At 40.6% G+C, this 13,148-nt stretch overlaps 1 protein-coding gene across 14 annotated transcripts in view; it reads right to left on the bottom strand.

The window, feature by feature from the left end:
• The window catches only part of hdac5 (histone deacetylase 5), a 300,915-nt gene that overhangs the window by 102,956 nt on the left and 184,811 nt on the right, over window positions 1-13,148 (bottom strand). For 8 of the 14 annotated variants that reach the window (XM_078223915.1, XM_078223921.1, XM_078223914.1 and 5 more), the window contains 4 exons: window positions 11,057-11,301; window positions 9,489-9,633; window positions 7,370-7,490; window positions 3,133-3,254 (listed from right to left, as the gene is read on the bottom strand). In XM_078223915.1, coding sequence (XP_078080041.1) covers window positions 3,133-3,254; window positions 7,370-7,490; window positions 9,489-9,633; window positions 11,057-11,301 — 633 coding nt within the window. The remainder of the gene's footprint in view (window positions 1-3,132; window positions 3,255-7,369; window positions 7,491-9,488; window positions 9,634-11,056; window positions 11,302-13,148) is intronic. The other 6 variants (XM_078223918.1, XM_078223917.1, XM_078223919.1 and 3 more) reach the window with 2 other exon arrangements.

Raw genomic sequence — 13,148 nt, 5'->3', positions numbered from 1 at the left:
TCAAATGTGAAGAACAGAACCAGTTGTTGTCTTGGTCAAGAACATATTGTCAGTGGAATACAATCCATTTAAAAGAAATGAATGACTATACATAGGTACCATGATGTGGAGATGCTGGGGTTGGACTGGGGTAAGCACAGTAAGAAGTCTCACAACACCAGGTTAAAGTCCAACAGGTTTATTTGGTAGCACAAGCCACAAGCTTTCAGAGCGCTGCTCCTTCATCAGGTGAGTGGGAGTTCTGTTCACAAACAGAGCATATAAAGACACAAACTCAATTTACAAAATAATGGTTGGAATGCGAGTCTTTACAGGTAATCAAGTCTTAAAGGTACAGACAATGTGAGTGGAGACAGGGTTAAGCACAGGTTAAAGAAATGTGTATTGTCTCCAGCCAGGTCAGTTAGTGAGATTTTGCAAGCCAGGCAAGTTGTGGGGGTTACAGATAGAGTGACATGAACCCAAGATCCTGGTTGAGGCCGTTCTCCTGTGTGCGGAACTTGGCTATCAGTTTCTGCTCAGCAATTCTGCGTTGCCATGTGTCGTGAAGGCCGCCTTGGAGAACGCTTACCTGAAGATCAGAGACTGAATCCCTGTGACTGCTGAAATGTTCCCCTACAGAGAGAGAACACTCCTGCCTGGTGATTGTCGAGCGGTGTTCATTCATCTGTTGTCGTAGGGTCTGCATGGTCTCCCCAATGTACCATGCCTCAGGACATCCTTTCCTGCAGCGTATCAGGTAGACAACGTTGACCGAGTTGCAAGAGTATGTACCGTGCACCTGGTGGATGGTGTTCTCACGTGAGATGATGGCATCTGTGTCAATGATCCGGCACATCTTGCAGAGGTTGCTATGGCAGGGTTGTGTGGTGTCGTGGTCACTGTTCTCCTGAAGGTTGGGTAGTTTGCTGCGGACAATGGTCTATTTGAGGTTGTGCGGCTGTTTGAAGGCAAGAAGTGGGGGTGTGGGGATGGCCTTGGGAGGTGTTCAGAGAAGATGTCGTAGTTTCTCCGCTCCACTTCTCCAGCTTCCACCCTAAACACATTAAAGAAGCCGTCCCCTATGGACAAGCCCTCCGTATTCACAGGATCTGCTCAGATGGAGAGGATCGCAACAGACACCGCCAGATGATGAAAGACGCCCTCATAAGAACAGGATATGGCACTCGACTCATCGATTGACAATTCCGATGGACCACAGCGAAAAACCGCACCGACCTCCTCAGAAGACAAACACGGGACACGGCGGATAGAGTACCCTTCGTCATCCAATACTTCCCTGGAGCGGAGAAGCTACGACATCTTCTCCGGAGCTTTCAACATGTCATTGATGAAGACGAACATCTCGCCAAGGCCATCCCTACACCCCCACTTTTTGCTTTCAAACAATCGCACAAACTCAAACAGACTATTGTCTGCAGCAAACTACCCAGCCTTCAGGAGAACAGTGACCACGACACCACACAACCCTGCCACAGCAACCTCAGCAAGACATGCCGGATCATCGACATGGATGCCACCATCTCACGTGAGGACACCATCCACCAGGTGCATGGTACATACTCTTGCAACTCGGCCAACACTGTCTACCTGATACGCTGCAGGAAAGGATGTCCTGAGGCATGGTACATTGGGAAGACCATGCAGACGCTACGACAACGGATGAATGAACATCGCTCGACAATCACCAGGCAGGAGTGTTCTCTTCCTGTTGGGGAACAGTTCAGCAGTTACGGGCATTCAGCCTCTGATCTTCGGGTAAGCGTTCTCCAAGGTGGCCTTCACGACACACGACAACGCAGAATCGCTGAGCAGAAACTGATAGCCAAGTTCCGCACACATGAGGACGGCCTCAACCGGGACCTTGAGTTCATGTCACATTATCTGTATCCCCCACGACTTGCCTGAGCTTGCAAAATCTCACTAACTGTCCTGGCTGGAGACAATACACATTTCTTTAACCTGTGCTTAACCCTCTCTCCACTCGCATTGTCTGTACCTTTGAGATTTGATTACCTGTAAAGACTTGCATTCCAACCATTATTTTGTAAATTGAGTTTGTGTCTTTATATGCCCTGTTTGTGAACAGAACTCCCGCTCACCTGATGAAGGAGCAGCGCTCTGAAAGCTTGTGGCTTGTGCTACCAAATAAACCTGTTGGACTTTAACCTGGTGTTGTGAGACTTCTTACTGTATATATGGGGACGCAACATAGCGTTTGTTGATTTACTTAGTTAACTATTAAAGTATCAACATTTCTGATTCTTTAAAATGAACAGGATATTTCAATGTCTTTCTTTCCTTAACAAGAATAAAACTAGCGAAACAACGCATTGCCCTCGAACTATCTGATACAACCACCAAGATATCTCTTTTTTTTAGCAATAGTTCCAAAATTTTGTTGGGAGTAGATATTGCTCACCGCAAAAATTGTTAATGGCCTCTGATCTTGATGACCAATGAATTTTAACCAAGGACTAGCATTATGCCAAATGGGATTAAAGTAGAATAGAATCAATTCAATTTTCCAGGGTGAAAAGTGATCAGATTACCATGTTAATATCTAATCCCCGATTCTCTTTTAAGGTAGAATGAAAAATATTGAGTTACAGGAACAGACACAACAATCCTCTTGGAACAGTCAAAGCAGCATTTGTGTGTTATGACGTTGATTTATAAAAACACAATTTTCCTAGGTTACAAGTAAAAATAGGGAAACAGCACCAGCATTTTCACTTGACAATAGTGGCAATATGTACTTTTAAACACAAGTCTTTCGCATGGGTTTCTATGTATTCAATAGATTACCTCTGTTGGATATCACAGCTAATTATAATACACCTTCCCGACAATTTGGCACTGCATAATACCTGCATGCACTTGGGAAAAATCATTAAATTGATGTAAAAATATCAAATAATTTATTTATTTGTACCTAGGGATAGATACAGAACAACTGAATCCAAAATGAATTGAAAAAAAATGTTTATGGTTTTTAGCTGACTCAGACTTGACATGAGTTTCAACATCATACTATAACATTATTCCCCATGGCTCTATTTAGCTGGGCATTTACTTTTCAGCTGTTACAAGTAGTTTAAAAATAAATCTCAGGATATGCTGACTGCTCACCAGTTTTTCGTAGTGGAAAATCATCTTTTCCATCATATGATCCCAGCAGTGGGACTTTGTAGGTGGGAGGAGTTGTACTCTGGGGTGGGGAGCTCTGGTCCAGTGATGCATGGTGGGCTCCCCTGGTAGAATCAAGAGAAAAGTATGTTGATACAGCTGTACCTACAACAGTAGATTCAATGTGCACATCGAAATAGACAAAGGCTACTAATGTACTTAAACAAATTTATTCTATGAATGAATTTCAAGATAATGTATTTAAATAGGGCTAAATTCACAAGGCAATTACAGATAGGGAAATTCCTTTGGCTCATTTTAGTTTCTTCGAGGTCTGTCCAAGCCTCAGTGCCATGATCTCCACCAAAGATAGGGCAAGGGAGGGAAGTCCTGAATCCACCCCAGCTGGATTGGAGGGGCCAAACCCCTCTGTTGTTAGCACCAATCTGATCCACACTGACTGGATAGCCAACTAAGACAATCAGCTCCCCAAAGAGTCCATGTTTCTTTAGAATCAAGCACTCTTACATACTTTATTAGTCCTGGAGCTATGGATAGCGATGGTAGAAGCTCCAATTTCATTCCATCATGTGGCTGTGCAGGAATATCTCCCGCCTGACATTGGTGTATGTTGAAATGAATATTCAGCCTGTTTGGCTGTGTTATGAACACATCTTCCTTGGCCATCAAGCCCTGGAGTGAGACTTGAAACAGAACTTCTGATTCAGAGACAGTGAAACTACCTACTGTGCCACAAGACATCCTTCTCATTTTAGGTTATCCATCCAGAATTATCCTAAATTCAGTGCAGCATCTAAATAGTCCCTAAATTATTCCAAGCTTTTTGCTTCCACCCGTATCCAAGAGTTCATTCAATGTGTTGAGTACTCACTGCATGAATAAAAACCTCCTGATAACAGTCTGAAATTTGCCATTTACTTCTTGAACACGTGACCTTTCAGAAATATATTTTCCATGCAGTTTGCTTAATAAAATCATTCTTACAAATCTCCTCCAAAGGATGGAAAGTCCAAATTTCTCTGGGCCTCACTCATAATGCAAAAATTACAACAACGTGTATTTATTATGTTATAGAACATCTCAAGCCACTTCACAGCAGCATTGTAGAACAAAATTTGAAACTGAACCACATAGGGCAACACTTGGGCAAATGGCGAAAAACTTGATGAAAGAGGTAGATTTTTAAGGAGCAACTTAAGTAGGAAAGGGGAGGTTAAGGAAGGGAATCCTGGAGCACAGGGGTTAGTGATGCAGTGGCAATGTTACTGGATTAGAAATGCAGGGGTCCAAGTTAATGCTCTGGAGACAAGGGTACATATCCCACCAAAGCTGCTGGTATTAACCTGGAATGAAAAGCTGGTCAGGAATGGTGACCATGAAATTACCAGATTGTCATAAAACCCCAACTGGTTCTTTAGGGAAGGAAATCTTCTGTCCCTACATGGCCTAACCTGTGTGTGATTCCAGACCCACAGCTTGACTTTTAACTACCCTCCAAAACAGCTTAACAACCCAGTTGTACAAAATCTCAACAGAAAAGTCGAGAAGGAATGAGACTGGACTGACCATCCAACTACAGCCTAAGCACCAAAATTGACAACAGCACAGACTGTCCAGTCAACCCACCAAAGTCCTCCTTACTAACATCTGGGGGCTTGTGTTAAAATTGGAAGAGCTCTCCCACAGACTAGTCATGCAACAGCTTCACATGGTCAAACAAATCATTCCTCAAGGCAATGTCTTAAGACTCTTCCACCACCACAGTTGGGTATGTCCTGTCCCACCAGCAGGATACACCCAGCAGAGGTGGGGTACAGTGGGATACAGTCAGGAGGGAGTTGCCCTGGGGTTCCTCAACATTAATTACGGACCCCATGAAGTGTCATAATGTGGCATACTCCTCACTCTGCCGTTACCATAAAGACAGGGTGTCAACCCTGGTACAATACGAATGCAGAAGAGCATATCAGAAGTACCAGGCACACCTAAAAACGAGATGCTAGCCTAGTGCAGCTATAATGTAGGATGACATACATGCTGAATAATGGAGGCAGCATGCAAAAGACGGAGCAAAGCAATCTGACAATCAATGGATCATATCAAACCTCTACAGTTTGTCAAATCCAGTTGCGAATGGGGGTGGACAATTAAACAACTAACCAGAAAAGACTCCACAAATATCCTCATCCTCAAAAGGTGAGGGAGCCTTGCGTGTCAGTGTGAATGACAAGACTGAAACATTTGCAACCATTTTCAGCCATAAGTGTTGAGTGCCTGATACATCTCAGCCTCCTCCTGGATGTTCACAGCATCACAGATGCTAGTCATCAGCCAATTTGATTCACTCCACGTGATATCAAGAAACAGCTGAAGGAACTGAATACAGAAGAGGCAGTGGTGCTGAAGACTTGTGCTCTAGGGCTGGTGGCATCCCGAGCCAAGTTGTTCCATCACAGCTACAGCACAGGCATCTACCCGGCAACGTGGAAAATTGCCAAGGTCCTGTCCACAAAAAGCAGGACAAATCCAATCTGTATAACTAATGCCTGTCAGTCTAGTCTCAATCATCAATAAAATGATGGACAGTGTCATTAACAGTATTATCAAGTGGCACTTACTCAGCAGCAAGCTGCTCACTGATGATTAGTTTGAGTCCCGCCATGGTCACTTGGCTCTTGACCTCATTACAGCCTTGGTCCAAACATGGACAAAAGAGCTGAATGCTAGAGGTAAGATGAGAGTGACTGTCCTTAATATCAAGGCAAGATTTTACTGACTGAGGGTTCAAGAAGCCCTAGCTTGATCAGCACCCCATTCACCAACCTAAACATTCACATACTCCACCACCATTGTACCACATACAAGATGCACTGCAGCAACTCGATAGGCCTTCTTCACCAACACCTTCCAAACCTGTGACCTCTACCATCCAGAAGGCCAAGGGCAAGATGCCTGGGAGTGTCATTGACAAGTTCCTCTCCAAGCTACCCAACATCCTGTAACTACATCGTCATTTCTTCACTATTGCTGGGTCACAAATCTGGAGCTTCCTTTCCAATAGCACTGTGGATGTGCCTACAACAGATGGACTGCAACAGTTCAGGAAGGAGGCGCACCACCAAGGTTGTAGGCATTTTGGAGTGCACTGTGCTATCTTAAATGGTTACTCAAGCTTATCTCGATAGTTGTTGAGCAGGAAGATACCCAGTTCAATTATCAACGAGACTAGCATTAACAAAACTACAACTGCCATCAACATCCTTGAGTTGGAACCACTTTCTATGACTCCTGTAGTTAAAATGGCCCACACACATTCAGAATCAAAACATGCAGATCAATGTCCATTTGGTGAAGTATGAAAAAGCATGTGGGATTGTCAGAAAACTGGCAAGAGAAGAATTGGTGAGATCAAGAGGATTTTGCTGTACAGAATGAGATATATTCAGGAATAAGCAACAGAAATGTTCTGTCAGATTGAGGATCTGTGACTATAAACACTTTATTACCACTCATTTTCTTAACATATAAAAAAAGGTTTGGGATACAAAAACATTCTGCCACATTGTAAAGATAAATCAACTTAAATACCACAATGTAAACTTCAGCATTTGAGCAGTGAACCTTAAAGGAGAATAAGAAAGCAAATAACACAGAAAAAGTAGAGCAGGATGAGGTGACAAATTTAGGTCAGAAAATCTTAATTAGAAGAGGGATTGACATAAGAATAGACCTTCAGGTAGAACAGTGGAGGCAAAAACCCAGGAATCATTCAACAGTTTAGATAACTAGGGACTACAGAGTCTTGCTGGACAGGTATACCAAGATGGGTTGAATGGGCCATTCTCATCTGCATTAGTCTTGTGGTCACCTGTCAATCTATTACTTAACTTTTTATTTATTTCTTGGATCAATTTTCTCCATTCTTATTGTAAGGATGTTGAAGTGATATTTAGAAAAATATACTTCGGGCACAGCTGTACTAGAATTCAATTGCAATAGATTTCCTTATCTTGACACGTGAAAAGCTACTCCACCATCATATCACCCCCCATGTGTCTCAATGGAAAATATATGGTTGAATTAAAGACAGATTCTTTCTTGAGATCTTTGCCAGAACATTTTCAAATTCAGTGTAAAAACAGCATGAAGGCATAAAATCTATCAAGTTATTACATGTACAGCAGACATAACTTATACTATGAATATGCACATATAGTACCAGCTTTTGGCGTGCTGAGGGAGGGAATGATTCAATCCACTGGTCACAGAATCCTTCGAGGCAGTTTTACTTAGTAGGAACTCCTGAAGTTTTAATTTGACCTCTGTACTAGCTATTGCACCTGAAGAGTAGAAAGATGGCATACATGAGAATACAGAATCTACAACAAATACATTTTGGTGTGCTGTATCACAGAATCTTTACCATGCAAGAGATGGCCATTTGGCCCATCAAATCTGCACTGGCTCTTTGAAAGAGCATTCCACCTAATCTCACTCCCCTGCTTTATCCCTATAACCTTGCACATTCTTTCTTTTCAGATAGCAATCCAATTCCCCTTTGAATACCTTGATCGAACTTGCCTCCAACACCCTCTCAAGAAATTTGTTCCAGATTCCAACTACGTCTGGGTGAAAAAAAATGTTTCCTCACATAATTTTTAATCCTTTTTGCCAATTATCTTGAACCTGTGCTCTCTAGTTCTTGATGCTTTCTTGAGTGGAAACAATTTCTCACTATTTACTCTGTTCAAACTCCTCAGGAGCTTGAATATCTCTATCAAGTCTCCTCTCAGCTTTCTTTTCTCCAAGGAAAACAGTCCCAACCCCTCCAATTTACCTTCACAGCTACAGTTCTTTATCCCCAGAATCATTCTTGTGAAAGGTATTTATTAGTCAATTGAAATATTCCTGGCACAGTAAATATTGTGACGTTTTATTGATCAATGCTGATCAAATTTAATCAAAAACACTTCAGTGGATCTAACAAACTATTTTTGTTGTTTTTCCTTCCTGCCACACTAGATATGACACAAGGCCGAAATTGGGATCTGCCTTAGTTTGATTCATGGTTCAACAATTATTTTCACAAACTGTTTAACTTGAATACATAATACAGGAAATCAAAATTATTTGGGATTTTTGACATTAAATACAGGACAATTAAGAAAATTATTTTAAAATTGCTACATCATAGGTTCTAAAAGTTTGAACATTTTAATGTTTTAACATTGAAATTACTCAGAATTTTTTTTAGAAGATATTCATTAAATAGAGTGGCTGCAAAAAAAATTATATTCTTATTAAAATCTTATTAAACTTCACTATTGTAGTAATGTACTTGGAGTATGTTTCTTTACCAAATATGCCTAAATAATTTTAATATATAGTACACCAAAATGTACCATAGCTCTATTATTAATTGCAGTTAAGAACAATTTATTTCACTCACAATTTAATAATGAAGAAACCACTAATTTACAATAACTATTTAGATTGATGCTAGCTCTTTATGGATAAAATTACCCAGCAGTGATAACCACTATTGGACTACAGATTTAAGTATCAGTATTTTAAATAACCAAGGTTTAGTTTGCTCCTTCATGATGGTTCATCATAATGTCCAACAGATCTTTCATGAATTGCACAAAATGTAACTAGCCTTACTAAGTAGCTCTGCATATGTTAATACAATGCAGCAATCCAGTTCTCATGAACTCAGAGGTAGTCTTTTCCAGTGCAAGTTTATTATCTTGTTTGCAACACCAGGAGGAAGTGCAGAGCAAATGGAAGCAAAGGATAAATTAGAGCAAGTTATCTCGTACCACTCTTATGTACCTCCTCACTGCCAAATTAAGAGGTACCCGAGTACCGAAATTAGTTTGCTTATTTGCCTTCCTCCATGTGCCCTGTGCCACCACCATCTGCCACACCACTCCAGAATACTGCAGTGCCAAGCTAGGGAACAGGAAGGAAAAATATAGAAATTTTAAGCGAAGGCAGTCAAATTACCATTGCACAGTGTATTTACTTTTACATTTGTTAGATATTTGTGTGCACTTTGAGATTTGTTGTATGAAATAACAGCATTCCCTTTTTTTGACCTGGTATATTGCGAAATACTCCAAGGTTTGATTAGCTTCAAATCAGCTGTAATGCATTTCCCAGACTGCCACGTCAGTACAATTGAAATACCTGTCTCAGAAGTAAACTGTCTTGCTGCATCAAATAATAGGTCCTTTTCAGAGATTTTCCACCCCAAACTCTTAGGATTGAAAGAGCTGAATGGGGGAGCAGCTTTTGATTTCACAAAAGCTCACATTCACATATAGCTTCCTTACTTTCCTTGCCTTTCTCTTTGTTTCGAAGCATTAGCAATTGCTGCTCCAATCTCTGCTTCTCCAACTCTTCATGTCGTTGCTGTTCAAGCTTACGTTGTTGTTCCAATTCTTGCTGACGCTTCACTGCTAGGATCTCCTGTTGTTGCTTGCACAAATGACAGAAAGGACCAGGTAAATATAAAGCATATAATACTTCACAAAATGCTATATATATATATAATATATATCAACAATACAATTAAGTTTTCAGACATTCACAGTACCAACAACTTATTTAGAATACATTAAAATGAAATTAAACATCATTATCTCAATTTCTGGAATAGCGTGCTCAGAAAAGCTCAGCTGCTGCCAAGGAATATTTGTGTTGTGGAAGATATTATACTTATTATACAAACAAGATTAAACATTAAAATATTAATGTTTGTACTTCTGGGCACAACCAACAATGCAGTCTCCCTATTTTGCCACTATTCACATCATTGAGCATATCTCGATTTCTAAAGAATGTGATATCTGGCTGCATTCAGATCTTTAAAAATAAATCCCTGCATCTTATTTATCATTATCAAAAAAACATTAATTCAAGAGTTCAAACTAACAGCAGCCTAAACACAAAAGTTCTTATTTGGGTTTATGTCTATCTAAAACATCAGCTGTTCAATTGACCAACTATTTAATTATGCAAAGAACACCACTGAAAACACCTGCTCCTATACCTCCAGGGCAAGCTTATTTTTTTACTATATGGAGAGATCAAAGAATTGCTATGAAAGTAATGAATTTTGGATCTCTGTCGCTTAAACTCATAAAAATGTGTTTTAAAAAATCATACTGAGATTACTGCAGACTTTGGATTGGTACAAGGAATGTACAAGAACCTAAAGGGGTAAGTTCTAATTGCCTGATGTAGAATAGCAATAAAAATAAAGCTATCCTAAAATAAACCTCATCACTCCCAACTGACTGGAAGGAAGTTGCTCCATTATCAAAGAATACGCTTGAAAGGTGGAGCTTCAATTCCTAAGAAATATGTTCAAGTACAATTACAGCACTTGATGCAATGATAATATGAATGCACAATTAACTTTTTCTGTTAGAGAATTTATATACTTAAATCTGTGAAGTAAATGGAGTGCAGGAAATTTTAGAATCTGAATCACCAGTAAATAATGTTGCGCAAAGAAAATGGCAAATTGACAAAAGTAGTGAGATGAAGGATAATCAAATAAAACATATCCAAGAATAAGCAAGATTAAAGCAAGGACCATTGAAAAAGTAAATAGTGGTATGATCATTTTCCCTGCAAGAGTAGCATTGGTCCACATTTGTTATGCTACACTTCATCAGTCTTAATTTAAATCATTCTATGTGCAAGACAAATGAGTGGCACGGGAAACATTATACAGAACTTTCCTGTCCGTGTTTCACATATTATTCTAGGAAATAACATCCAACAGGGGTGCATATCAGTCAATGTTCCAGTGAAGGGTGGAGTTTAACAGTGAGTTTCTTAAGATTCTAATCTCATATTTGTGCACAAACCACGGAAAGATGATGGGAAGTACCTTTAGGTGTTCCTGAAGCTGAACCTCATGCTGTCTTGTCAGGTGTTCATGCTGTTTCTGGAACTCAGCAAATAATAGCTGCTTCTGGATCTGTTGCTGCTGCTTGAGCATTAACAGTTCGTGCTGCAACTGCTGCTCGCGAAGAAGAGGGTCCACAGTTGGGATTGGGATTCTGGGGTCTGTCCTTAGGTCAACTGGGGTAGCAGTCTGCATAGTCACAGGCAGGGAGGATTTAACGTCAACTGCTGTGTGAAAAACAGAACATATTTTAGCAAACATAGCAACAGTTTTACAATTTCTGGACACACCAGATTTGACAATGGGATATACACAATATATGGGTGTAAGGCGTCTGTACATGATCAGAAATCCGAGTTTCAATTGTTTATGCCAGATTGCTGTCAATAATTTTTTGGTTGGATTTTTCTGTGGCGTCAGAATATCTGCCTGCTTCTAACTGTGACACTTAAATTAGGTTCCGATGTTCTCATTTCAGCACCCACACAATCTTGGAAGTTTTGTGCCAAAATAGGACTGAAACCGTCCACATAAATGGGTCATAGGGAAATACCAATCTTAGTTGCTTCCTGACTCACAGCTTTTGAAGATTCTTTTGAGAAAAAAACAGCTTTTATCAAATTTCTTTGATTATTCAGTAAACTTTTTCAAATGCACAGCAATAGTAATTCTGTAAAAAAAAAACAAAAGCTCTAAGTTATCCATCAAAAAGATAGAGTACCGGATTCTCCGACCTCGCCCGCAGCTAAGATTCTCCAGTCCCACTGCAGTCAGCAGAGATTTGGCTAAGCGCCAAATTCTCCGTTCTCACTGGCAACGACGGGGTGTGAACGGCCAGAGAATTTCAGACAAGAGTGTTTTGAATTTGAACACAGGCAAGCAAGGAATCTGCAATGAATACAATGTTGTTTCTGGAATTGGACCACTTTTTTTCTCTGAGATGCACACAAAGGACTTAATATAATAGCCATGGTGGTAGCCCATCCAGAAAGCTGACGGCAACACCGCCACAGATATGGTCAGGATCCTCAATGTTATTAAACGTGAATCAGGCATTAACTGTCTGAAGTCGGGGTTCCTGTGCCTTTAAAGGTGAAGATCCTGTCTCTAATAGATGCTGGCCAGAGGGTTGGGAAATCTTCAGTCCTATTAATGCCACTGAATGAAGCGGACTCACCTGGGCCATTCAGGCCCGTCAGGTCAGGGGTGGTCGTTGTTGTGGAGGGAAGGGAGGGCTCCTTTCGCAGGCCTGCCAATCAAAGGCCTCATTTGGATTCCAGGCAGGAAGGCCTCTACTTAATTGGGTTGAATCAGGAATGTGATATTCTGTCCATCCTTTGCCTTCCCATCTGATTCTACAGCACCCCTGCCTCCCTCCAGGGGCTAAATTAATTGCGCCCACGGCTTCTTTTAAAAACTCCATATACATCTTACTACAATAAAGTTTTTAAAACTTGAATTCTATTTCTTTAAATAATTTTTAAAAATTATCAGGAAGTATTGTTAGAGACTAAAGAAAAGCACCACATTGGGTGGACTAATTAAGTGTGACAAATGCATCATCAGAGGATATGAACAATGCATATGTTCAGATTGCCGCATCTATTCAAAGAATTACAGATCTGGACAATAGCATCATGATGATGACAGTATAATAACAAGAGTGCAATGACTAGGAATTGCATGTTGGGCACAGCACCTCTCATTTTACTAATCAATCTCCTAGGAAAAAATGTTCATTTTTAACGAACTGAAAAAGCACTACTTGTTACAGGTTAAAAATGCATCCTTTGAATGAAAAGGGTAGTATTTGTCATTAAAGTTGAAACTTCAGTAAGGTACTGAGGGGCATGTTAATTGGGACTTCTTCATAGAAATCATAGAAACCCTACAGTGCAGAAGGAGGCCATTCGGCCCATCGAGTCTGCACCGACCACAATCCCACCCAGGCCCTACCCCACATATTTACCCGCTAATCCCTCTAGCCTACGCATCTCAGGACTCTAAGGGGCAATTTTTAACCTGGCCAATCAACCTAACCCGCACATCTTTGGACTGTGGGAGGAAACCGGAG

Source organism: Mustelus asterias, chromosome 11 (genome assembly GCF_964213995.1).
Source record: "Mustelus asterias chromosome 11, sMusAst1.hap1.1, whole genome shotgun sequence".
Classification (NCBI taxonomy): Eukaryota; Metazoa; Chordata; class Chondrichthyes; order Carcharhiniformes; family Triakidae; genus Mustelus; species Mustelus asterias.
Note: the sequence above shows the minus strand (reverse complement) of the source record. Positions and strands in the feature narration are given on the sequence as shown.